The sequence below is a fragment of the Mustela lutreola genome, chromosome 5 (genome assembly GCF_030435805.1).
Source record: "Mustela lutreola isolate mMusLut2 chromosome 5, mMusLut2.pri, whole genome shotgun sequence".
In the NCBI taxonomy this organism is placed as follows: Eukaryota; Metazoa; Chordata; class Mammalia; order Carnivora; family Mustelidae; genus Mustela; species Mustela lutreola.
In genome coordinates this window covers 26940518-26968042 of record NC_081294.1, presented here as the reverse complement: position 1 = coordinate 26968042, position 27525 = coordinate 26940518, and the positions used below count along the sequence as shown (strand labels likewise).

Below are 27525 nucleotides of genomic sequence, written 5' to 3'. Positions count from 1 at the left end.
GAAAGATCCCTGGATTCTAGTCACTGGGCAGATTGTCCCCCTGATGCAATAGTCCTCTCTCTCCCACTTCTGGGGAAGGCTTTGGAGTCAGGGTTTCTGGAACAAGTCTAGAGGGCCCTCGGTTTGGGTCCTGGTGCTGCCGTGTGTTGTCATGTTAACAGTCACAAAACTCAAGCGAGGGAGTTTCACCACCCCCAGAAAGCACACGGTGCGGGGGCAGGGGGGCAGGCAGGGATTGAAATCCGGGAAAATTCCACATCCCTTCTTTCCGTTCTGTCCCCTGTCACTTAACCACTGGAAACCACTGGCTTTCAGATCGAATTCACCCAGACGAGTTTGGAACAGCCTTCTACCTCTAATATCTTTGATATACTGAACTCTTATGAACTTCATTGCTAATTAAGTGGAATCCTATAATAATTATTAATAATCAACATCATCTTGGTACTATTAACTAGGTGCCAGAAACAACTAAACTCTACAGAACTCCTCTATACTCTGAGTACCCAGGTCACAGTTTTAGCATCATTTTCTTTTATTTATTTTTTTTTTTAAGATTTTCTTTATTTGAGAGAGAGAGAGAGAGAACAGGAGCAGGGAGAGGCGCAGAGGGAGAGGGAGAAGCAGGCTCTCCACTGAGCATGGAGCCCAATGTGGGGCTCGATCTCAGGATCCTGAGATCATGACCTGAGCCAAAGGCAGACATGTAACCAACTGAGCCACCCAGGTGCCCCTCTAGCATAATTTATTACAGTTTTTTTTCTTTAAAGATTTTATTTATTTATTTGACAGAGAGAAAGATCACAAGTAGACAGAGGGGCAGACAGAAAGAAGGGGGGGAACAGACAGAGGCTTAACCCACTGAGCCACCCAGGCCCCCAGTTTTTTTTTTTTTTTTTTTTTTTAAAGTAGCTGTTTAGGGGCCTTTGGGTGGCTCAGTGGGTTAAGCCTCTGCCCTTGGCTCAGATAATGATCTCAGGATCCTGAGATTGAGCCCCGAATCGGGTTCTTTCTGCTCAGCGGGGAGCCTGTTTTCCCCACTCTCTCTGCCTGTCTCTCTGTCTACTTGTGATCTCTCTCTGTCAAATAAATAAATAAAATCTTTAAAAAAATAAATAAAGTAGCTGTTTACTCACCTGCTTCTTCCATTTTGAACTGCCTTCTGGGGAGGAATGGAAGGGGAGCTGTGTTTCCTTTACATCTGCATGCCCAGAAGTTCGGGCATCTATTTAGTTATTTAGTGCTCAACAATATTTATTGAAGTACGCTAAGCCAGCAGACATCAAAATAGACTAGGAAACCTTCCAGTTGTAGGACTCGATCCTTCTAGGCAATGCTGAACAAGAATTCATCATTAGATTTATGCCCGTATATTTACATCCATAAAATAGACCCACCATTCTATTGCACATATAAATACTTCTAATACTTCTAAATGGGCAGGGGTCTTTTACTCTACATTTCCCTTGCTCGGTGGAATGGTAGCTGACAAGGGAAGAGGCATAAATGACAGGAGAACTAAATGACAATATGACAACTGTTGATCTGGTAACGAATGATGAACAGTTTCAAAAAAAGAACGTGTAAGTTTTTCATAGGATTACTTTAGGTCAGAGGTTCTCAACCAGGCGTCATTTTGCCCCCCATGGGACATTAGGCAATGTCTGGATGCATTTTTGGTTATCAGGCTGGTGGAGGAGTTGTTACTGGCATCTGGTGGGGAGAGATCAGACATGCTGCAGACCACCCTGTAGGGACAGAACAGCTCTTCACAACCAAGAATCCTTCAGCCCCCAAGGTCCTGGGTGCTGAAATTGGGAAATCCTGATTTAGATAGACCCTCAAGTAGTGCTGGGAATTTAGTACATCTTAATTGGTTGATTGCTTGGCTCCGCCCAGGACCTCTGATACCCTGGGCGTCTCCACCATGAGATAAAGAGAGTCATTGTCTGATAATGATTCTGAGTCACCATGAGTCCCAGAGAGGCCCTCCAAATCACAGCCGGGTGTGGCTGGCTCAGTGGCCCCTCCTTCCTCTCACAGCCTGGGACCCACCATCCAGGTCAGGTCCCCACACGTGTCTTATCTGTTTATGGATATGACCGTCATCCACAGCTGGACCATGTATTCCTGTTGGCAGAAGACATGAACTTTTGACCTCATTGCACCCAGTCTGCCACTGTCTCCCATAGTTCTGTCTTATAATGCCTTGGCACTCAGGGCAGGACAACGATTCTTTATTTTTGAAATCCATTGGTTAACCGTTAAATAGTTGGTCGCCTGTAAATATCTTCTGTTGTAAATTGCAACTAACCAGAATGTAGCGTGACCAGAATAGCCCATTCTTCCACCATTCGAAATAAATTAGGAGTCATGGTATTTGACATTGACACTTGGGTTCCTGGGGTCAGGGTTTATGTTGGGTATTTAGGGTTAGACTTAGAGAATCCCTTAAATTCCCTTTTCTTCCTTGATTCCCTGGCTTGTGAGGGTACTGTCTTTATCTGGGAAATAAGATGGAGACTTCAGTGGCCCAAGAAAAATAAAGACAAAAACAAAGCTTTTCTGTCCAGGTGGCTCTCTGTGTTTGGGAAGGCATGATGGGCAGTTGACGTGGAAAGGTTGACAGGGTGATTGGCCCTACATAAATTTGTGACACAGGTGGGCGGTGTGTCTGGCATCCCTCTCCTTACTTCCCCCGGCACCCTCCCACGCCCAGAAGTGCCCCCCACCTCGCGTTTTTTAGAACCACTGACACCTGCCACCATCCAAAGAGCACTTAACTACTTTGTCTTGCCCAGGTCAGGGGCTCTTGTGTTTCAAAATCCAGAAAGAATGAATCACTACTAATAGGATTTCAAATATTAGACCATTAGAGGGCAGGATTGATTTGGGGAAGTCCTTCCTCACTGTTCCTTAAATCACACTGTCTTTAGCAAAAGCAGGTAAAATGAGCAAAGGAAAAACTTCAAGTCAAAATCCCATCCTGTGAGAAGACAGTAAGATTTTTAAAATTCATATTTCACCTTTTGTTATTCACTAGAAAAAATTCCTTTATTTTCAAATAGAGGAAAGAAGGCAGAGTCCAAAGATGTTTGATCTTGGCAAACCTGCACCACACTAGGAAGCTTATTAACAGATAAATGCCAATACAAATAATTTTACTGCAGTCAGAGGTTGGTTTTCCCTAGGGCTCTTTAAGGGCAGGACTTTTAGTTCCGAAGCAGTTTAGAGTGTGCAGTTTAGAAAGGCCACAGGGTTTCTGATGGTGGCAATGCTTGTGTCTGGCACTAGTCCATTTTCCAATCAGTCCTGATTTAGATAGACCCTCAAATAGTGCTGGGAATTTAGTACATCTTTATTGGTTGATTGCTGCAGCTCAGCCCACAACCTCTGACACTCTGGGCATCTCCATGATGAGATAAAGAGAGTCATTGTCTGATAAAGATCCTGCGGGACCACGAGTCCCAGAACAGCCCTGTGAATCACAGCCAAGTGTGGCTCTTCTATCATTACCCCCATGTTATGAGTGAGGAAGGCCAAGGGCACAGCAAGCACATGCCAGAACTAAGCTTAAACCCACGTTTTGTGGTTGCAGATGTCTTGGCCTCCTGCTGTGTTAACTCTATCATAACCAGGTACCTCTGCTGTGCTCAGGGAGCTTTCCCACGGGAGGGTGGGGGTCGCCAGAAACCATGGAAAGAGAAGATGGTTTGCTAACTATGCTAACACAGATTTTTCTTGCTTTCTAGGTTTTGGAGGTGCCCTGGGTTACCTTTTGGGTGGCATCGACTGGGCTCATCTGGAGACAGGAAGAGCACTGGGCACAGAATTCCAGGTCATGTTCTTATTCTCCGCCTTGGTGCTCACTCTGTGTTTTATTATTCATCTCTGCAGTATCCCTGAAGCCCCACTTAGAGATGTCACAAAGGACATATCCCCACAGCAAGCCCCCCAGGACTTTGCATTGTCATCAGACAAAATGTACCAGTATGGGTCTATTGAGAAAGTCAAATTTGGTTCTGTAAACCCAGAACTGGCATTGCAGGGAGAAAAACACAAAAATTCTACTGGACAGGTAAGAGGCAAATTCTTTTTTTCCTCACTCAGGAAAAATATCCTTGGTCTTCCTCCTCCTCCTCCTCCCCCCCCCCCCTTCTTCTTCTTCTTTTTTAACCATTCTTTGTTTTGTTTGCTTATTTGATGTGAAAAGTTTGATGTGAAGTCTAACTGAATCCTCCAATCCCCTGTAGCTCTTATCCCTTTGAATTAAAACTTTAAGAATGTGTGCTTTTTCCTCTGATCTTCCTCTGACTCTTTTCAGTGCATCAAAGTAGGGAAGATGATGAAGCCAGTTCCAAAATGTTAGACCATGAGAGAAGCCTGGAACCATCTTTAGGCCTCAGGAAATAGCTTGACTTCTTAGATTGGGACTATAAATTTGTCCCTCCAAACGAATGCATCCCTGGGTTGGTAACTGGGTTGGGCATGTTGAATTTGTATTTCATGAGTTGATTAAATATTTCTTTTAGGCCATTTTTGGTGAACTGGTCAGTGAATTAATTAGTTTAAAAATTAAAAAAAAAAAACTCTACTAAATTACAGAGAAATGGAACTAGATTAGGGGGAAATTGTCAGAGAGAAGAGGCTAGAACTATGCTGACCAATACATTGGCTTCTTGACCCACACAGCTATTTAAGTTTAAATTAATTAAAATGGAATAAATTAAAATGTCAGGTCCTTAGTTGTGTTAGCCACATTTCAAATGCTTAAGAACCCCTTGGGGCTAGGAACGACAGTCCAGGACAGTGCAGATATAGAACATTTCTATCACTGTAGAAAGTTCTGTTGGACAACAATGATGGACAGCTGCTTCCTCCTTCAAGCTGAGTTTAATGGCACTACGTCAGCTATATAAGCACAAAGGATGCCCTCACTGGCGAAGAGGTTGTAGAAGACCTAGGTTTAAATCTTGATTCCTCTAGCTGACTGGCCTGTGTTATTCATTCAACAACTACCAGGCACTTGCTGTAAAGAGTCCAAAGATTAAGAGAGTATGGGTCACCTCGGTGGCCCAGTCAGTTAGGTGTCCAATTCTTGGTTTGGGCTTAGGTCATGATCTCAGGTTGGTAAGAACAAGCCCCTCATTGGCATCAGGCTCTGCTCTGAGCATGGCGCCTGCTTAAGAGTCTCTCTCTCCCTCTCCCTCTGCCCCCTACCCCCATGCTTGCAGGCACTCTCTAAAAAAAAAATTAAAATTAAAAAATTAAGAGCATAGGTGTTCAAATCCTGCCTCTACCGCTTCTAGAACACATGACCTTGAGCGTTTACATTTCTGTAAAATGAGAAAGTCATTCTATTTACCTACAAGTGTTTTGTGCTGATTCTATGACATAAGCCATGCAAAACTTACTTAGATTGGTTCCTACCACATAGTAAGATGTTAGCTACAAGTGCCTATTATGAGCCAAGCAGAATGTTGAGCCCCTCACACACCAACAGGGAATAGACTTAATCTGTGCTCCAACAGAACTTTCATACGAGCTCAGTGAGTCTCTGTGAGTTCAACTTCTTTTGATGGGTTGGCCTGTTTTCCAGGATTATTGGGTTGTTCAACTAAGATAAAGCATGTAAAGGTGCTTTTTAAGCTTTATATGACTATAAAAACATTATAGTCATTATTTAGTCAACACACTACTTTGGGTACCAAGTATGTACAGGGCATTACTAGGTATTTAGGGATCATGAAATTGACTAATCTGCTCCCTATGCTCAAAGACTTACAGTCCTAACAGGGGGCATAATAAGCCATTTATACCATTACTTACATTCCAAGGTGGAATATAACACTTCCCAAAATGAGGGTGGTGATGCAGTTGGAGAACTGGGACTAATTTTTTTTCAACGGCAAGAGGAGGCCTGAATTATTTCAGGGTTCAAACTGGATCCTTCATAAAATTCATCTGCAGTTCCCCCGTGCTATCATTGCTTACTTCAGCCTTTCAGTGGTCTCCTTTTGAGTGCGCGCTCATCAAGTTCTCCTTCCCACTCCTGGCTCTGTGGATTTTTCACGTGTAAATCCACCACCACTCAACCTCCAGTTGACAAAGGTGCAGGATACATGCAGTAGTGCAACTCCCAAGGGTCCTGTGCCATGGAAAGGGCTTCTCCAAGGGAACTGATGAGTCCTAGAATAAGATGCCTTCTGAATGTTCCTTCTGAGTGGAAATACCCAAAGTGTTTGAATATTTACAATCCCAGCTTTTGCAGAAACACTAGACACATTTTGAAAGCTCTTATTTGTTTTTCGATGAAAGGAAAAGTTAGATTAACAATGAAAGTAGAATGAAAATTACATCTAAGTCAGAAGCATAACTTAGTATTTGGAAAGAGGATGAATACTTGCCGGCCACATTCACTTTTTAGAATTTTGCATTTTTGGAATGAAAAGAAGGAAAGGCATGAAACTTAGGCTATTGCTGTTTAAAGATTTTATTTCTTTACACTCAGCACGAGGCTTAAACCTACAACCCTGAGAACAAGAGTTGTGTGCTTTACCAACTGCACCAGCCAGGAACCCCTGTTTTTGGTTCTCTACCCTTAGCTTCTTCCTATGGTCAAATAAAAAGTAACAATCCTGCATTGAGTTTCTTTTTCAGTCAGCATTTATTTTGACAGTTACTATATTTTACATGCAAAAAGTTATTTTTCCTAATTCCAAAGGAATGTCTATGCTTTTTAAATACTGACTAGGTATGGTTGTCCCGAGTTATCTGAAGTTTCACTTTCCAAATTTCAATTGCCTGTGGTCAACCACCATCTGGAAGCAGACGACCCTTTTGATTTATCATCAGAAGGTCAATAGTGGGGACGCCTGGGTGGCTCGGTGGGTTAAGCCTCTGCCTTTGGCTCAGGTCATGATCTCAGGGTCATGGGATCGAGCCCCGCATCAGGCTCTCTGCTCAGCGGGGAGCTTGCTTCCCCCCTCTCTCTGCCTGCTGCTCAGCCTTACTGTTGATCTCTCTCTCTCTCTCTCCCTCTGTCAAATAAATAAAATCTTTATAAAAAGGTCAATAATAATAGCCTAATGTATGTCATCCACCTCATTTCATCTCATTCCATAAAAGCCTTCTATCATCTCATGTCATCACAGGAAGAAGATGAAGAAGAACAGTTGGTGCAATACAATGATGTATTTTAGGAGGGAGAGATCACACTCACAACTTTTATTATAGTATATTGTTGTAATTGTTCTATTTTGCTATTAGTTATTGTTGTTAATCTCCAACAGTGTCTAATTTATAAATTAAACCTTATCATTAGTATGTGTACGTATGAAAAAACATAGTTTATCTAGGGTTTGATACTATAGGCTCTTTAAGGCATCCAGTGGGGGTCTTGGGAAGGTATTCCCCATGGATATGAGTGGGAATGACTGTGTAAGATCATTTATTTATTTAACCTATAGGCAGACTATGCCAAGTAGGTTAAATACTAAAAAATTGACAAATTAAAAAATCAATTTACATAACAAATCTACAATAAGTAAATGTATTTTTCCACAATAAATATTGAAGGGAAAGGCATTGTTATATGAAGTTAAGAGTTATAAAACAATATGTTGTTATAGTTAAAATAGAAATTCCCAGGAGACCACCTTATAAATAAACTAGCCAGGAATCAATTTCATTATGTCAAGACTCAGAACAAATAAAAATCTGACAAGAAAGACCTAATTCCCCACCATGATTGATGTTTATAGTCTCAGTGTCTTAATATTCCCAACATTTCTTTCTTCTGTTATAAAACAAGAGGCCAAAAGCGCTTTTATTCTTTGTATTTCAAAACAGTTGTGTCAACGGGATGCCTGGGTGGCTCAGTTGGTTGGACGACTGCCTTCGGCTCAGGTCATGATCCCGAAATCGCAGGATCAAATCCCACATCAGGCTCCCAGCTCCATGGGGAGTCTGCTTCTCCCTCTGACCTCTCCTCGCTCATGCTCTCTCTCACTGTCTCTCTCTCTCAAATAAATAAATAAAATCTTTAAAAAAAAAAAAAAAACAGTTGTGTCAATAGTTCAACATTTCTCATTTTCTCAAGGTTTCTGATACAAAAACAAAAACAAAAACAGTGTAGCCTTTGGTTTCAACACAATTTAAGTCTAAATTAAAGAATGTGGATATGTGTATTCATTGTGTGTGTATATGTGTGTGTGTGTGTATTCTATATTGTCTTCACCTCTGACTCCATATAGGGATCATTTGCATGTGCTGGCTCATGGCAGGATCCAGAAAAAAAGAAACTGGAAAGAGGGACCTGAGCAATAGCAGGGAGCTGCTTGGCTCTCTGTATTAGTTTTCTGTTGCTACCTAGAAAATTACCTCAAGGAGCTTAAAATCATATTTATTATGTCACAGTCCTGTAGGTCAGAGTTCTGGGTGGGCTCAACCAGGTTCTCTGCTTAGGGTGTCACAAGGCTGAAATCAAGTTGTTGATGGAAGTGCATTCTCATCTGGAGGCTCAACTGGGGAAGAATCAGCTTCCGAGCTCATTTAAGTAGAACCCAGCTCTTTGTGGTTGTAGGACTGAGGTGCTCCTTTTTTTTGCTGGCTGATGGCCAGGAGTCACTCTCTTCTTCTGGAGTTTACTCTAAGGTCCCTTCCAATGATTCTCTTCCACCTTTAAAGCCAGTAACCCTTGTGCTTTGAAATTCTCTAACTTCCTCTTCTGCTCCCACCTACAGAAAATTCTCTGCTTTTTAAAGGACTCATGTGATATGGTTAGAGTACCCAGATAATCTCCCTTTTGATGAACTCAAAGTCAAGAAATTAGTAACCTCAATTATATCTGCAAAATCCCTCTTCCATGTAATATAACATAATTATGGGGTAACACCAGGGGACAGAGTTCATGGGGCCATCTTAGAATTCAGTCTAACATACTTTCAGACTCAAGAAATCTAAGAATTATAATCATCCAAGGGCAAGCTTAGATCTGTGAGCTCTGTCCTGATGTAGTGGCTTTGTCATTCAAAGACAGGATGTTAGATATTTGTTCCATCTTGGCCCAAAGCAAGTTCCATTTGCAGTCCCTTTGCCCTTAAGTCTCCAAAGCTTTATTCAGGGCCTGAAAGTGCTCAGTATCCACACAGACTTAACAGAACACCTCCTATAAGACCTCTCCATGGAAACCTTGGTGCTGTGCCCAGAAAGTGTGATTCTGTGGGGATAATCGACAGACAAATGTGAAACACAGCTGTGTGCTCTGGCTTACACAGCTGGCTGCATGTCTGCCCTGAAGTTTACACCTGTTTCATGTTTTATTCCAGTCTAGGAAAGTGATGACCATGAAGTCACTGCTGAGGACGTTGGTGAACATGCCTCCCCACTACCGCTGCCTTTGCATCAGCCACTTCATTGGATGGACCGCCTTCCTGTCTAACATGCTCTTCTTCACAGATTTCATGGGCCAGGTAATAAACATGTCTGTGCAAAGACTCATTGACTTGCACATCACTCCCTTGTTCAGCACCTGTCGAGTTTCTTCTCGGCTCACCCCTAGGATGGGCACAGTGAGAGTATAAGAAAGAGTACCTTCAAAGAGCTGTCTTACAGACAGGAGCTGGAGACAATTTACTGCACCCAAGGCATCTCTATGGGACCAGCACTTGATCAAATACAGCAGACAGGGAAGAATCAGTGTGAGCTACAGCTGTCGTGGCAGGCTCAACAAAGGAGGTTTAGTATGATCCAGGCCTCGAAAGGTGAATAAGAGCTAGACAGAGAAGAGGGAGAAAACATTCTAAGCAGGAATAGGAATGGCACATGTGGTGATGAGTCAGAAGCCTGCTGGTTTACCCGAAGAAGGGTGGCAGGGTTGCCTAAGTCAGGCAGGATCCAGGGGTTAGGCAGAAGGAAGGGTATTAATGATCCGGGGAAATGCTGCTTAGACTTGATGGCATTAGGACTTCCTGAAGGTCCTTGAGTAGAAGTGTAAGAGGAAGAGAGGGATGATATGCTCATGGGAGAGTGAGCTCTGTGTCCTGGGAAGCTGTAAAGGGATGGAGAAGCAGAGCACTTAAAAGGGAGTCCCTACCACAGTGCATTTGTATCTCAACGTTCCCAAATCTCTCTTTCAGATTGTGTACCACGGGGATCCCTACAGTGCACACAACTCCACAGAGTTTCTCATCTACGAAAGAGGGGTTGAGGTTGGATGTTGGGGCTTGTGCATCAATGCCATGTTTTCCTCACTTTATTCTTGTAAGTCTCTTCCTCCTGAAAGTATCTTCTAGAGGCCTCTGGTCTAGCAGAATTTTGGATTTTATATTTATTTTCTGCTTTTTAAAATACCAGATCCTTGGGTTCCCTGGGTGGCATAGGCAGTTAGGCATCTGACTCTTGGTTTGGCATAGGTCGTAATCTTAGGGTCGTGAGATCGAACCCCATGTCAGGCTCCTTCTTCAGTGTGGGGTCTGCCTGGGATTTTCTCTCCTACTCCCTCTGCCCCTCACACTCATGCTTGCTCTCTCTCTTTCAAATACATAAATCTATGAAATAAAATAAAATACCAGATTCTTGATAATTATATGGAGATCAGAAAATCTCTTCCCTTAGAAAGGACCACAAGATGTATTCTCTTTCCATACTGAAGTCTATGTTACTTTCCTCATTGATTATTTTTTCCTTGGAGTTCATGGTTTCTTGATCAAAGTTCCCCGGAAAATAAAAGGAAACCTTGGAAACCAGATGGTGAACTGTGAGATGCACAAGGGCTAGAGTTCCAGCACTGAGTACTGATTAGCATCAGGTCTGTGTTCTGTTGGAGTTAGGTCTCTGGTGGAGCTTCACATATACGCAAATACAGCTTATTAGATCTGTAGATGACAGAACATAGGAGGGATGGTTAATATGCTAGGTGACAGAACTAACATGCAAAATGACCTTAGCTCAGGTGGGGAGGAAGGTATGTTACAGGAGCACTGTTGCAGGATGGAGGATGACAACTGTCTTTCCCAGGTACCAGCTTTCCATGGAGACCGAGTCCATTAACCCCCACTTAGCCACATTTCATTTGTAAAGACACTGCACACAAAGAGATTCCTGTGATTGGTTTTATTTATTTATTTATTTGTTTATTTATTTATTGTGTTTTTTCTTTAAAGATTTTATTTATCTAATTTATTTGAGAGAGAGAGAGCACTGGGGAAAGAGCAGAGGAAGAGAGATAAGCAGACTCCAAGCTGAACACAGAGCCTGATGCAGGGCTCAACTCCAAGACCCCTCAGATGACCAGAGCTGAAATCAAGAGTCTATCGTTCAACAGACTGAGCCACCCAGGCACGCCTGTGATTGGTTTATTATTTTTAAAAATAGTTTTATTTAATTATTTGACAAAGATCACAAGTAGGCAGAGAGGCAGGCAGAGAGAGAGAGGAGGAAGCAGGCTCCCCGTGGAGCAGAGAGCCCTATGCAGGGCTCAATTCCAGAACCCTGAGATCATGACCTGAACCGAAGGCAGAGGCTTTAACCCACTGAGCCACCCAGGCCCCCCCTGTGATTGGTTTTAAACAATCCCAAATTAATGTACTATAACCTTAGTCTCATTTGGTGCCTGCCAATGTATATGGACATCTCCAAGATCTGTATGCATTGAATTAAGTGAAATAATCTAGTCTATAAAATGTAATCAGGCCCCCCCTTTGGGATGGAAATTGGGCTACTACTAATAATGGAAGCGCCTCCTAGATTGTGGGGAGATAGCTGGTCCCCAACTCGAGCTCTAAGCTTTGGGCAGGCCCAAGGGACAGCAGGGTTATGGCCCGTTGTGGGAGAGGGGGAAGTATTGGAGGGTGATCCCTGTTACCATTCTCAGGGGCACTCATTCTGCCATTGAAGTGTGCTTCTTGAGTGGGGGCAAGAGAGGGAATGCTTATAGTGTCCCCTTGTCTGACTTCCAACTAGCCACAGCACAGCAGGAAACCTGCTTCAGGGTCAGAAATTCTCCTCAAAATATAGCACAATTGGGAAAAGTGAAATTGGGAAAAACATGTAAGGAATTCATGAGCCCAGTAATCATGAAAGAGTAAGCTTTATTATTTTAAAATTTATGATAACCAAATAATAGTGGCTTAAAACTTATATTTCCCCTCCCCATGAAATGCCAATTGAATATTACCCCCACCTTAAAAGACCACCAGAGATGTGAGTCAAAGCCAATCAGCAAGGGTCGTTTATTGCAGGTTCGAACCTGGACCTCTGCGCCGCTCGTTGCGGAGAGGTCCAGAGCTGGGTTGGTGCAGGGTTTTTATAGACAGGTACAAACAAGTTTCGGGTAGGGCTGAGCTTATTGATTGATAGTTTGAACACAATTGGGAGTCTCCTGGTGGAATGTTACATTCCTGCTATCAAGCATCCCTGTTAATGAGATTTAGGTTTAGAAGTATTTACTTTTCCTTCTACCTCCGCCTCCGACACCCACTCCCTACCTCCCACTCCCAGGGGGCATGAACAAAGAAAATCACAGGAGGAAGGTTTCAAGTACTTAGAATCAGAGAGTAATAGACTAAAAGGGTCTCTTCATTGCTCTCAGTCCTTTTGTGCTTTCAAGACGTGGGGAGACTATTTACTACACCCTCGTTCTTGTAAGAGGAGCCCACTTTTCCACAAGTAATACGCATTTTAGTTTTGTGTCAATACTTTTTTTTTTTTTAAGATTTTATTTAATTATATGACAGAGCACAAGTAAGCAGAAACAGGCAGACACAGAGAGGGGAAAGCAGGCTCCCTGCTGAGCAGAGATCCCAATGCAGGGCTCCATCCCAGGACCCTGAGATCATGACCTAAGCCAAAGGCAGAGGCTTAACCCACTGAGCCACCCAGTGGGTTGACAATATTTTTTTCTCAAGGAATCCCTATTAGGGACATTCCATTAATCTAGTCTTAGTTCCTCTATGAATTGCGTGGCATTTGAAGATTAAAATGCATGTTATTTTTAGGCCCTTTTGAGTTAAAAGTCCTGTGTACAATAAATTATTATTTGAATAGTTTCCCAAAGTTATATTAATGTATCAATCTATGGGATCCCTTTCACTTGAATTAGAACTAAATTTTATTTATAAATTACCAGCCAGCCCTTGAGGATCTTCAGGGGCTCTCTGTGACCATAAGACAAAGTCGAAGTCCTGAACCTGGTGTTCCAAGATTCTCAGGTTGGGTCCCAGTCACGCTTTGACCTCTTGCTCCCCGTTCAGATTCACTGCCCCTGAGGACTCACTCACTACACAGACTTTCTCAGCTCTGTGTTATTTCCTATTGCTTTTGGTTTCTCCTTCTCCAGATGCTCTCTCTAATTCCACATCTAGACAACTGCTAATTGCGCTTTTAGACTCAGGCCCAGTGGACCTTGTCTGTTAAATCTTCCAAGTTCTCTCCCCCTGCACTCCAGCCCACCCTGAGCAAAATCAGTCATGTCCTTCAGTTCCAGAACACACCCGCTATCTTGGACTCATCATATAACATCAGATGTGGATCTAGAATTTCTATCCAGATGGAGTTTAGCAGGGCAATCTGGCTGTTGCGGTGGAGGATGAGGGATGGTATTTTCAAGTTCCTTTTGCATAGCGGGCATACTTAGATCCATGAAAATAGCAGTATTAAGTACTGAAATGTAGCCAAGTTTTCATATCCAACACTCCTACTCATAGCCGATGCTTAAATCTGTCATTTATCTCCAGTTGTAACGAGAGACACACCGTGAGGACATACCGTAACTCGGTATTAGACCCAGTGGAAGGCAAGTCAGCTTTACCCTTAAACTGACTGATTTCTTCTCATGGATAAAAGATTCTTTGCTTGGCTTCTAGTCTTTGTTCTGAAGTTGCTTATATTTCCCAATAGCTCTTTATGCTTCTTTGCCCTCCTCTTGGCTGGCCGACATACTGGATGAGAGCATTTCTCCAGTGAACACTGATGATGTCTTTTAGGTACTGAGACACCTAGATTACATTTTTTGTATAAATATAATCATTAAGCAAACAGAAGCTGACCTAGCTCTAGATGACTTTTTCTCTCCACCTTGACAACAGCTCCCTAGGGATGATATGAACTGAGTAGAGGAAGCAATGGTGCCCACTTGTCATTTTCACATGTCCTTAGTAGAGGAAGCAATGGTGCCTACTTGTCAAGCTCTGACTTCCATGGGATGATCTGAAACAGGGTTTAGTTTCATAATTGAATCCAGTGTAATACAGATTAGGTTTCCTCTCTCTGTGATGCGAGTCCAACAGTTATTTGGTTAGATAGGGAGACTGTCATTCTTGAATAGACACACTCCAGGTCTTTGTCAGTCATCCCCTGGGTTCATATGTTCCAGTAGGATGACCAGGAGAAAGACAGGGAGCCTATGGATGAGAAACAGCCACTTAAAACAGAGAGGCTGGAGGGTTTTTTTGGGATCTTCCTACCAAGGTGGAACACAGAATGAAACATTTTAAAGCAAAAAAATTTCAAATTTTTGGAATGAACTCTCCTACAGTACTTTTAGGAGCAAGCCAAATTTACTTGCTGGGAGGGGAACCTCCTTAAGAGATAACCATCTTTCGTGCCTGTATTTGTTGAAATAACAATGCCCACCATTAATCATTAACCGGATGGTCTCTGTGTGCTGGGTGCAGGCTTTGGATCTCACTTGATCCTGACAACAACCACAAAGAGGGGTTTTACTAGTCCCGTTTGTTTGTTTGTTTGTTTGTTTGTCTTTTTATGTTTCTTTTGGATGAGCAAGTGAAGGGTTTTGACAAGTGAAGGGAATGGACTGATGGGGAGGGAGCCTACAATAGGGTGGCACCGGGTATAGTAAAGGACCCCTCCCCAATGGAGAGGTGTTGGCAAGTCAGACAACCTGCCTGTCCATAGACAGAGAACATTCTTTGGCTTCCTTCTTAGGCATGCAGATGACATTCAAATGCGGGAGGGCGGTGGGGTCGGGGAGAGATTACTTGCATCATTCTTAAAATCTGGTGGTTTCAGTTTCCTCCAACCTGACTTTGGGCCATGTGGCCAAGATGGGCCTGGATTGTTGTTTGTGTCCTGTTAGGCCAGACTCTGAATCAGAAGGACCCACGCTCCGCTCCTCCCACACCTTGCACCCCCGTCATGCCCACAGTCCTATAGCCAAGGTGTCCTTTCCCACCACCTCTTTGCATCCTGGCGCTATTCGGCTGCCTGGTCCTTACTTGTGGAAAAAGAAAATCAACCTCCGGAGGCAATTTCCAGCCCTCTGTGTGCACAGGATTTAAAACTGATTCCAAAAGCCAGCTGTCTTGAAGCGCAGATAAGGAGGTTCTTTTGTTCCATATTCAGTATCAAAGGAAAACTCCTTAGAAAAAAAGTGTATTTGAAAAGAAAAGATTGTCTGAAATTACAAAATAATATGAGGAACTGCTCACCGTAATTTCTTTCTTTCTTCTCCCCACAGACCTTCAGAGACCTTTAGGATCCTACTTAGGGTTAAAGGGTCTTTACTTCCTGGGGTATTTTCTATTTGGCCTGGGGACAGGATTGATTGGACTTTTCCCGAACGTCTATTCCACCCTGACTATGTGTACCTTGTTTGGTGTGATGTCCAGCACTCTGTACACTGTGCCCTTCAGTCTCATTGCCAAGTACCATCGTGAGGAGCAGGATGAGAAGGTATGTCATTGAACCTCACCGGCAGGCCGGGGGGATGTGGGAGGAAAGGGGAAGGCTGAGCCAGAGAATAAAGGTCTTGAAACAGCAACTCTAAAATGCCCAGCCAAATGTAATGATGGTCTGGCCAAAGCATGACCAACTTCCCAGCCCGCACCCTACTCCTGACGTGGAATTCCTGCGCCCCCGGAGAGCAGCAGAACAGGTACCATTACCCTCTGTTATCTGATTAGGAAAAGGGGGCTCAGGAATGCTGAGAAACCAACCCACCATCACACAGAGAAGAGGCAAGGGGAACCTGGGGATTCTGACAGTTGCCCCAATGTCCCCTGCAGCTGCAATATTTCTGGGCCCCCCATCCCAATGGCTGCCCTGAAGGACGGTTCATGTAGAGTAAGTGTGTTCCTGCATTTCCCTTGCAGAGACAGCAGGCCCCAGGATGGAGCCTGGACAGCGATGGGAGAGGGCAGGGCCTGGATTGCGCTGTCCTCACCTGCATGGTGCAGCTGGCTCAGATCCTGGTTGGAGGTGGCCTGGGCTTCCTGGTCAACAAGGCTGGGAGCGTCATTGTGGTGATCACGGCCTCTGCAGTGTCGCTGATCGGCTGCTGTTTTGTGGCTCTCTTTGTTAGATACGTGGACTAGGTCAATAAACATTGTCCCTACCCTCAGACACTGGGAAGTCCATGGCAGGAAATCAATCTCTTTCTTTGGCTCTACAGTTTTGGGGTCTGCCCGTTGGACGCCCTGTGTAATGACTTCAGCGTCAGTGGTCTGCCCACATCTCACTTTCTGCCAGCTCTCTGCACAAGTTTCCAGATTTCAGGCATTATTCATCTTAGAAAAGACTGGGATCGGGGCACCTGGGTGGCTCAGTGGGTTGAGCCTCTGCCTTCGGCTCGGGTCATGATCCCAGGGTTCTGGGATCGAGCCCCACATCGGGCTCTCTGCTCAGCAGGGAGCCTGCTTCCTCCTGCCTCTCTGCCTGCCTCTCTGCCTACTTGTAATCTCTGTGTGTCAAATAGATAAAAAAAAAAAAAAAGAAAGAAAAGAAAAGACTGGGATTGGCCTCCATTCACTGGGGCAAAAGCTGAGTGTGGGAGAGAGCGCCTCCATCTCAGGGTATTTCTGGCCTTGACCAAACTTGAGAAGCAGACTAGTTCTACACACGACAATTGGCTTTATTCTATCATGTGTTGTGTTTTTTCTAATTAGAGGTCCATATTTTGTCAGAGGGTCGTATTTTTCATTAATTCACCAATACTCAAAATATTGCTGACGATTTATTTTATGATATTAATTTATTCATATTTAATTCGCTCATACAGACAGATAGTCCCTGACTTCACAATAGCTGGACTTAACAAAAAAATTTTTTTTTTTTTTTACTTTATGATAGTTGGACAGCAATGCGCATTCAGTAGAAACCCATACTTCGAATTTTGGAATTTTGATCTTTCCCAGGTGATATGCCGTATGACCCTCTCTCTTGATGCCAGGCAGTGGCAGCCATAGCTCCCCATCAGCCTCACAATCACAAAGGTGAACATCTGGTACATTGACAACTATTCTGTCCCCATAGAGCTATGTTGGTTTTTTTCACTTTCAATACAGTATTCAATAAATTACACGAGATAATCAACCCTCAAAACCAGTCTGTCTTCCAGTCTTCCCTCCTCCGTCTCCTTCACATTAACTATCCTAGAGCTGCAAGGTCATGACTGAATTAGAGGAATGATCAGGGACAATCAATCCCTGCTCCCTTCCCCGTAAATGTGGGATGATGATGAGCAAATGCCCAGAGGACCCCACGTGACTTGGTACCCTACATTTATTAAAAGAGACAGCACCAAGCTACCCCTCTTGCTTTACCCAGCTGTCTTTGACCTCTCTAAGGTTTCAAAATGGAATTATTTGCAGACTTCAATGTTTATTTCCTGATCATTTCTCCAAAGACTGTTCTGGTGATTGAATATTTTGAAATCAATGAATGGGTGAGCTAGGAGGGTGACCTGCAGCAGAGGACCCTCTTACCCGGACCCTAAGAAGTTAAGAGTTGTCATCTCTGGCCTACCACAGGGTATGATCTTTATTATGACTGAAGCTCTTTTCAGCTAGAGCATTGGATGGGCTGCTGGCATGAAGAAAGGAGCCAGAGTACCCACCCTGGGGCATCTACCCACCCCATCCCTCTTTTACACATGCATGCACACTCATTCAAATATTCAAATAAACACTCTGCTCTTTTAACTCAACTCCAAGGAGGTTTGAATGAGAGGATAGAAGTAAATTTTAAAAGTCTTTAACCACCTTTGGGAACTCAAGTATTTGTTCTGAGAATACCAACGACATGTTCTGTCTGGAACAAAAAATGTTCCATTCTCAGACAAACAAAACAAATACAGGGACATTTAATTCTGAACAGAAATCCCAGGAAATTCTGTAGAAGAAAAGGAAGCCAAACTGCTTTATTTCCTGCTCCCTCCCCCCCATGCAGCTGACAGGTCAATCTCCAACCTTTAATCATTGCTTTTCTTCAGCTGCAGATGTCCTCTCTACGTCCCTGCTGCCCATCTAAATCGCCATTCCTGCCCGTCTAAATTGTACCCATATTTCTAGGTCCATCTCAAGTACTGTTTTGGTGAGGAAGTCTCTGAACCCCCAGCAGAGCTAAGCTTTCCATCCCCATGGACGCACTTTCTTGTAGCCATTGTTAGGACATTCAGCTCTTCTTTCAGTGACTTAGTTGCCTTGTGGACATGACTTGTGTCTCCTTTTAGATGTCAAAATCATTAATGTTTCTAGCTTGTATATGTCATCTCAGCAGCCAGTACAGGGCTTGGCACACACTGGCACTCAAAAACATAAAATAAATGTGGCCATTTCCTAGTTTATTTATTTATTTTTGTCTTTGTGGTAGATGGAAGTCATAACCTTAGTTTTCTGTCTAAGCCTTCAAAAACCTTGTCGGAGCCATCCCTCCACTGGTTGGTCCGGAGCCTCTATCAAATGGGCGTCCGGATTTGCGAAGAGTGGGGGCAGGGAGGGGAGTGCTGCAGAAAAGTCCCCACCCGCAGGAACTTGTCAAGTTGCTCCAGGGCACAGCTCGCCTGCACCGCGCAAACTGGAGCACACAGTGTTTCCAGGGGACCCGCTCCGTCCTCCGGGAACCGGGACATCCCCGCTGCCAGCGCCTGGCGCACTCACTTTCTCCTCGTTCACCAAATGAGCACGTCAGCTCCCCTTTTCCTATTGAGGCCTTGACCGGCCCGGTGATTCAGCCCCTCTCACCTCTCGGCACCGGCTTCCTCCCGCAGGGCCGCCACTCCCCCGCGAATCTCTAGCGCGTGTTGGAGACAAGTATATTGCCTCCGTGACACCTAAGCACAGAGTCGCTGTCCGGTTCTCGCGCACCCACCGGCTCTGTCCGGGATGATGAAAGATACAATGGCTCCATGGGAGGTACCCCTCCCGCGGTGCCTTTCTCTGGAGGGCGGATCGGGATTGTCAGTACTTTCTGGCGACTCCGAAAAAGTTTCTTATTCCCAAACTAGGTCCCCTGCGCAACCACGCTGCAAGTCAGATGGCGCGCTGTGGCGGTCTCGCGCTCGAGGCGCAAAAGAAAGGTTTTGTGGGCGGCTCGCCGGGTTGGATGCACTTTGAAGACCCCTTCAAGAGCTCCATGAAAGTCGCTGGAGTAAATGCGCTCAGTTGTCAACGCATCTCTGGCTGAGCTCCACTTCCTTGTGCCCCAATTTCTCTACATTCCTGATTCCTTTCTCCGCTTCTGGGCGTTCTCACCCTGCCCAGTGTTGAGAGCTTAAGGAGAGGAAGAAGTCTGTGTAGGGAGAAGGGGACGCAGGCTGGCGGCGTGTTCCTGTGAGTCTGACCTCGGGCCCCTTTGCCAGCGTCCTCTCTCCACCTGGTTTGAAGCCTTCCCTCACCGCAGACGGCCTCCCCTGCCCCGCCATTTCACAGGCTGTTCCTTTAGGCTTCTCCCATCCTGGTCCCTCCTACCTCTCATCCGATGGGCCCCCAGCATCGCCTAATCCGCTTTCCTCTTTCCCCATCCGGGGAAGGCCAGTTGGCAGTGACTGCGTCCCCTGCCCCCAGTCAGTAGGCGGAGCTGCTGGGCAGCGGGTCGTAGCGCCCCCCGCTGTAGACCACCACGCCAGGCGGGTAGTAGACCAGGTCAGGCTCCGCGGTCCGGTGGAGAGGTGCCAGGGCCTGCAGCCCCTGCTCCTCGGGCTCTGGCTTCGTAGTGGCCGTGAAAGGGCGCATGCTGGTCAGAGAGGGGGACGCGATGCGCCACAATAGACTCTTGAGCGCTTTGCGGAACTCCCGGCGCACCAGGCAGTAGAGGATGGGGTTGAGACAGCTGTTGGAGTGAGCCAGGCATACGCTCACTGGGAACACATATACCTGGCACAGGAAATACTCTTGGCTGAAGGGCACGGCGTTGAACTTGATGAGGATGCTCCAGGTGGTGAGAGCCTGGTTGGGCAACCAACACAGGAAGAAGGAAAGGACCACGATGGTCACAGATTTGGTGACCTTCGACCGTCTCCGGGCGCTGGCTGCGGCCAGGCCGCCCTCGGCCGCTGAGGCTCCTCCTTCGGTCCCAGCCACACGGCGGTAGGAGATGAAACGCACCAGCAGAAGATAGCACAGGCTGGTGATGCACAACGGAAGCACGAAGCCTAGTAGCACCTTCTGCAAGTGGTAGAGGCCCAGCCAGAACTGTCTGTCTCCTCCCAGCAACTTGTCTGGGAAGCGCACCAGGCACAGCTCCTCGCCCATCACCTTGATGGTGGTGGAGAAGATTGCGTTGGGCATCGAGGCCAGCGCGGCGGAGGCCCAGATCAATACGCACAGTGCTTTGACTGAGAAGCAGCAGCTGTCCCCCAGGCTTTGGCCGCAGCATTCGCCCAGGCCATGCCCTCGGGTCCGGTGGCTCTTAAGAGCGGACGCCACCGAGTGGTAGCGCGCCACACTCATGGAGGTGAGGAAGAAGACGCTGGCGTACATGTTCATGGACGTCACTATGGATACGATCTTACACATGGCCTTGCCGAAGGGCCATTTAAAGTCGAGCGCATTTTCCACCGCCCAGAAGGGCAGGGTGAGTACGAACTGAAAGTCTGTCAGCGCCAGGTTGGTGACAAAGAGGTTGATGGAGGACTTGCGCCATCCCTGCTTACTCTTCATCAGGTAGAGCACCAGCAGGTTGCCAGTCAGCCCCAACGCGCAAACCACCCAGTACACCGCGCTGATAAGGATCCGCACCCGGGACTCGGTGTCCGCACTTTCTGCCCCGCCGGTGCCCGGGGGATGCCCCGGCGCCGCGCCGTCAGGCAACTCCAGCCCCAGCTCCCACCACAAGTCCTGGAGCTGCAGCGACGACGCGTTGCCGCTGGTGTTGGCCGCCTGCAGAAGGTACGGGATCAGACCAAAGAGTTCTGCGAGCTCGTCTCCGCCAGCCTCCTTATTCATGGTGACTGTCCTGGCTGCGGCGACTGTCTCCAAGCGCAGGTGCCTCTAGGTCATGTTCGGGGAGGGCGGAGGGCAGAAGTGAAGACCAAAGCGAGTTGAACTGTGGGGGTTCTGTCCCGGCGAGGGCGCAGGGCGTGCGTGGGCCCTTTCAAAGCCGCATCTGTAGATAGCCCCCGGGAACTGGGTGCCAAAGGCTCTCCCCGCGCGGGGTACACAGCCTTGGGGGCCGGAGTTGTGCTCGGCGTTTGTTCTGGAGGGGAGATCTAGCACTGAGCAGCGCAGCTCCTGAGGCGAGCGGTGGGCATCCAAGGATTCTCTGGCCAAGGTGGGAGTCTCTGGTCCTTGCTGTACGATCCAGACGTTCCCCCCACTGCCTTTTTTGGGCACTAGCTTATACCCATACCCACCCTGCCGCTCAGGACCGCTACAGGGGGCTCCCTCCTTCTCTTTCAAACCTTTGTCGGTTTCTCTGCAGCTTGGACGAGGTTTCTGTCCCTTGAAAGGAAAGAGAGAGATAGGAGAGTTCCGACTACCTTGCTCTGACCCCCTGGAGGTCTTTCGATGTCGACCTCGCTGCCTCGCGCATTCATCTCTCCACTGTTGTCAGCTCCCAGTGAGTTGTCAGCGGCGGCCACCCGAGTTATATTCGCACCCGCAAAGCCCGGGCTGCGGGCTCCCATGGAGCATGCGTAACCCGCGCGCGGACAAGAGGGGGGCGCTTTCCGAGGTGCTGAACTTCGCCACGCCCTCCGCGGGGAAGGGGAAGAGGTGGATAGCTGGCAGAGCCCACCAGCTGATTTCCCCTTTCCACTTCAAAGTTTCAGGAGATGTTGTAACCCTTTATTTTCCCATATTGCTGGAGAAAGTCGGCTTTGATTTGCGATCCCTTTTTCTTTTTTATTCCAAACGTAAACAGGTATTAGATTTTTTTTTTCTTTCTTCCTTACTCCCACTTTATCTTTGAAATGATCCCATTCGATGAAAGGCGTTTCTAAAACTTCACGCTGTTGCCCATTTCTATTTTTGAAAGCAATGAGTAACCTCTTTTCAAGCCCAAACCTTAAGTCCCGATCGATGATGGGCTTTAACCGGATACACAAAAACACAAGCTCCACTTCTCCTTCTACTTGGTGCCTGTGGCTGTCAGGATTTTCAAAGCATCCTCCTATTAGCAAAACTCTGGGTTCAAGTGTTGCCCTCTGCCTTTGGTACATTCTTAGAACTGAGGCTAAGCAGAGACTGTATCATTGGTGAGCTGACTTCATAGACACTAGGTACCACCGGTCCAGCTCTCAGCCCAAAGCTCTTCCACAAATTGTTTATCCACATGACTCTCTTTACCTTGATAGATTGGAATAGAGGATTCCATAAGGCTATTTTTGGACTACCAGCCCCTTACTCTGACAACTGTTATGATCAGAACTCTTTAGCAGGTGTTTTTCAGACCAATGGGAGTAAATGCTAAGGAATCTTCTAAGTTACTTTGGACAAGGGGAACAGGTGTAAGCCATTTGAATTACTTCTCAGATTGCAGTTTGTTTAAATGCCAGTTCAACTGCTCTAGTGTAAATCGCACTTTTTAAGGGTGCATTTAAGAAATTTGAAATGTTTTCCTCACTGTCCCCCATAAAACTGAGATTAAAAAAAAATAAATCTTAAGCGTGGCTCTCCTCTCTCCCGCAGAATCCACAACTTCACTTACAGTTCTCGAGAGGATGTGACTTTAAAGCAGAGGAGAAATTAAGCTACTAGTTTAAAAAGAAATGTGATACCCAAAACATATTAGGGGAAACCGAAACAGTCTGGCTGGATTCCAAAGCGAGAACCTAGTTCGAAGCCCAGAACACGCTTCACTACAGACTCTGGACTTCTCTACTTGTCCGCTAGAGGGCGTCAGGACTTTAGTGAAGGAATGAACTAAAACCAAACCCCCTTTCAAACAGTTCTAATCTAGAGAAGCTCAGCGATGTTGGGACTATTGCTCCCAATCCACAGGGTTCCTTTGGGGACACCTCTTATCTCTGTATTTTTTACTAGTCTCACCTTCGAGCTCACTTTTGACTTCATGTTTTACCAGTTCTTTCTCCATCAAATTTTTATCTCTCCTTTCTTTAAAAAAAAGTAAAAAAAGAAAAAAAATTTCAAGGTGCCGTTGAAAAGGAAGACTAGGGCATACCCTGACAGCCCTTTGCCTTGGTTTTTACGTCTGTTAATGGAAGGAATTATAGTTGCAAATATTTTGAGGCTTGGTACTAAGCAGGTGACTTCACAGTCAGGTAGACAACTTGCTTAAAAATATAAATTACAACTCTCCCCCCAGCCCCATGCTGACCCAGAGACTCTGATTTTCAGTGGATTTGAAAAGGGCCCAAGACTCCACATTTTAAAAGCCTTCATCCAGATGATACTAATTTTTTCCTAAGTTTGAGAACATCTGGACTTTTTTTTTTTTTTCTGATTTTCCATGTAAAAAAAAAATTAAGCTCCCCAAACTTTATCACACACTAGGACTGGAAGTAAAGGAAGAGAAGGTGGTCTTGGCAAGTTTTCCTAAAATCACATTTTAGGGTCCAACCATGACATTTTCTTCACTGTGGGACTTGAGAGGGCAGGTGCTCTTGAGGTACACCAGGCCTTGGCTGGTCCCAAGTGCTACTCTCCAAGAATGTTGTCAGATGCTTCTGAGTCTAGAATGTTCTTCATTTTCAAATTGGCTCTCTGAAAATGAACCAGAGATCATGTTCAGGAATTTGTAGTATCACTTAACTAAGCCTTTGTTATGGAAGCAAAAATCCACTTTCAAATATGAAATGAAATTTTCCAATATGAACTAAAGATATTTTAGACCATTTACTTAAAAGCATGAGCCATGCTTTTCTCAAACATCATCTAAAAAATTGAAGGAGAGAAACATTAGTTGTGGTCAAATATCATTTAGGTATACAAGATCATAATCCAAATAATGGAAAATATAACAAACAGGTAAGTAAAAGTAGGGTGTGAGTTTGGGGGAACCTGTTATCACCTGGATTGTTTGTTCTGGGTAGACTGTAGCAAAATGGAAGAACTTAAGCTCCATCTAAATGAGGAGACAGGAAATTACAGGAGTCAGGTTAGAGAGGAGATACAGAATCATAATTCTGGGATTCTATAAAGCTAAGTGGATTTTCAGATAAAAACTATGATTTCAACATTCTTTTGGAATATGTGTAGTTACCCCTCACTGTGCATTACTTCTTTTCAGTCTGCAGATATCACAGATTTTTATTTTACCATAACTATGAATTGAGTTCCTAATATGCAAAGCAATGTGTTAGGTGTTTGGATAGACAACAAAAACAACAATAGCACAACATGAATAATAATAATAGAAACCATGACTACCTAACTACTCATACTCCACATTTATTTGGGCACTGTATTATTTTTCTAGGGTTGTTGTAACAAATAACAGCAAAACAGGTGATTTAAAATGACAGAAATATAGTATCTCAAAATCCTCAAGATTAGAAGTCAGAAATCAAGGTGTTGGCAGAGTGGGTTCCTTGGAGACTCTGAGAGAGAAAAATTCCATGCCTCTCTCCTAACTTCTGGTGGGTCTATGTTGATTCCTTGGTTTGAAACTACATCACTGTCATCTCTGTCTTTGTCTTTATTTTTTTTTAAAGATTTTATTTATTTATTTGACAGAGAGAGAGATCACAAGTAGGCAGAGAGGCAGGCAGAGAGAGAGGGGGATGCAGGCTCCCTGCCGAGCAGAGAGCCCTATCCGGGGGCTCCATCCCAGGACCCTGAGATCCTGACCTGAGCTGAACGCAGAGAGGCTTAATCCACTGAGCCACCCAAGCGCCCCTCTGTCTTTGTCTTTAAATGGGATTCTCCTTTTGGTGTATATCTTTGTGTCTCTGTTTTCTCTCTATAAGGATACTAGTCATTGAATTAGGGTCTACTCTAATCCATGTGACCTCATCCTAACGAATTATATCTGCAAAGAATGTACACTTACATTTCCAAACAAGGTCACATCCACAGGTACCAGGGACTAGGACTTGAGCACATCCTTTTAGGAGAAGCAATTGTACCCACTGCAGGTAACAATTGTGTGCACTATGCAAAGGGCTTTACCAGCATTTTCTCACCTACTACTGAAAACCAGTGAGGCTGGTACGACTATCATCCCAGATCTGATTTCTAGCCTTTAATTCCCAGAGCTGCATATCCAACTGTTACTTGCTACTTCTACATGGTTGCTGATTTCCTTCAGATTTCTCAGTCTTCGTCAAAGGCATGACTATTCATCTAACTGTTTGAACCAAAAGCCCAAGAGTCATTCTTTTTCTCTCATCTCCCACAACGTCGTCCCTATTCTGTTGTTCAGAGGCCTGTCAATAAGTCTAGGGGCACCTGGGTGGCTCAATCAGTTAAGCATCTTCCTTAGGATCAGGTCATAATCCCTGGGTTCTGGAAGCATTGGGCTCCCTGCTCAGTGGGGAGCCTGCTTCTCCCTCTCCCACTCACTCCCCTTGTGCTCCTTCTCCCATCAAATAAATAAATAAAATCTTGGAAAAAAAAAAAAAAGTCCAGCCCGTACTCATGGAGAGGGGGATTATACAGGAATATAATTACTAGGAGGCAGACATCACTGGGATCATCTTGAAAGCTGACTACCACCGTAGGACAGTTATCACAACACCCAGCAGGAAACAGGAGTTGAAGCCCCACTTACCTGAGTAGTTATCTCCAGAGCTATGCAGTACTGGGACAATAAAGACTGATGTTCAAGTCTAGTAAAGTGGAGGGGACTACGTAAACAGTCTAGGCTTTCAGTTCAGACCTCCAAAGAGGCACATCCTAAGGGTAAGTTCTACACTCTATTCTCAACATCCAGAAAATACCCAGTTTCTTCAAATACACAAAAAACATTCACCAAGATAGGCTACTTCATGGGACTAAATCAAGTTTCAACAAATTTTGAAGGACTAAAATCATACAGAACATGTGTATTTTGAGCACAGTGGACTTAAACTAGATTCAACAAAAGGATGATTACTGCAAGTCCTCAAATGTTTCAAATGAAGCCACACATTTTAAATAATCCTGATTAAGGAACTAAAATGTAAAATATTATAAAATATAGACTATTTTGAGGTAAATCATATTAAAACATGGCATCAAATTTTGATATGCAATCAAAACAATGCTTAGAGGGAAATTTATAGCTACAAGTGTATCTTTTTAAAAAGAAAAGAGGTTACACGTCAATGATCTAAGCTTCCAACTCAAAATCCTAGAGGAAGACAAGACACTTGAATTCCAAAGAAGCAACATGGGAAGATGGAAGATAAGAGCAGAGTATGCGGACAGCCCCTGCTACACCAGGGATCAACCCTCTAGCTGCTGATTCAGAGAGAGCGGGTAGAGGAGGTCTCAAGAGAAGACCAGAGCAGCCCTAGGTGCGGTTACTCAGGGGGCTTTCAGCGTAAACACAAAGGACAATATTTATTTCTGGGGAAAAAGAGAGAAATGAATAGTCTAAATACTAAAACCAGAATCTGCTTCCTGACTCCAGGATGGTAGTTAGAAGGGGAAACCAACTCTTTAATGGAGAGGCGTGACCATGGGTCTCAAAGCACGTCCTTTCCAGAACATTCCCCACTCGGTCTTCCAGCCACCCACCCTTGGATCGAATATTTGTTTATCATTTTTATCTTTGAGGGAAATGTAGTAATAAATAAATATAGTCCTTGTATCTATAGTTTATACTCAAGGGGAAAATCAATAGTAAGGACTCGTGAGATTCATAAACTCGAGTTTCCCTGTGTGAAATTCTGCCTGCTCTCTAATTCGTCTGTTCTATGAGTCTTTCATATACTTCTCTCTGCCTTACTTACTAGCCCCTGTATTCAATAAACATATCCTGTGTACCCCATCTTCTCACACTGGGTTTCAAGGACTCCAGCAGGATAGCCACACACACATCGGTCCTCTCACCTTCAGAAGAGGAATCAGGACATGTTCATCGGATCGCAGCCACTGCTTTACTGCAGGGAACGGTGGCTGGATGGATAGAGCCCTTTGCTCCTGGAGGCTGTTCAGGAGCCGGGGGTGGGGGTGGAGGGGGTAGATTTCCCAGGACAGCAAACAGTCAACTAACAGTGCGAGCCAGTGCTATCTGCCACACTCAGATGGACTGTGAAGCAACAGAACAGGCCTTCTTGTTGCCAAGGAGGCGATCCTGGGGGACGCCATGTGGAGAGTGTGGCCGCAGTAGAGAAAGGTGTTCGCAGAGGCATCTAGGTCTCGGCCAGCTGTCCCCTGGGCCCCATGAAAGGGTATCCGAGAG

General features: G+C 45.1%; 2 protein-coding genes across 3 annotated transcripts in view; one reads left to right on the top strand and one right to left on the bottom strand.

The window, feature by feature from the left end:
- Positions 1-16745, top strand: part of SLC45A2 (solute carrier family 45 member 2) — a 28907-nt gene extending 12162 nt beyond the window's left edge. Inside the window, exons 3-8 of one of the 2 annotated variants that reach the window (XM_059173747.1) lie at positions 3753-4078; positions 9330-9473; positions 10140-10263; positions 15479-15693; positions 15797-15895; positions 16113-16745. In XM_059173747.1, coding sequence (XP_059029730.1) covers positions 3753-4078; positions 9330-9473; positions 10140-10263; positions 15479-15693; positions 15797-15895; positions 16113-16334 — 1130 coding nt within the window. In that variant the 3' untranslated portion in view covers positions 16335-16745. The remainder of the gene's footprint in view (positions 1-3752; positions 4079-9329; positions 9474-10139; positions 10264-15478; positions 15694-15796; positions 15896-16112) is intronic. The other variant, XM_059173749.1, reaches the window with a different exon arrangement.
- Positions 16746-16961: 216 nt separating this feature from the next.
- On the bottom strand, positions 16962-22237 carry RXFP3 (relaxin family peptide receptor 3). The gene has a single exon (XM_059173750.1). The coding sequence runs from the start codon at positions 21180-21182 to the stop codon at positions 19803-19805; it is 1380 nt and encodes a 459-aa protein (XP_059029733.1). The 5' UTR covers positions 21183-22237; the 3' UTR covers positions 16962-19802.
- Between the last annotated feature and the right edge of the window lie 5288 nt (positions 22238-27525).

Bases quoted from the DNA above. Each gene is read 5' to 3' on its own strand.
- RXFP3 (XM_059173750.1), bottom strand. From the start codon at position 21,182: ATGAATAAGGAGGCTGGCGGAGACGAGCTCGCAGAACTCTTTGGTCTG.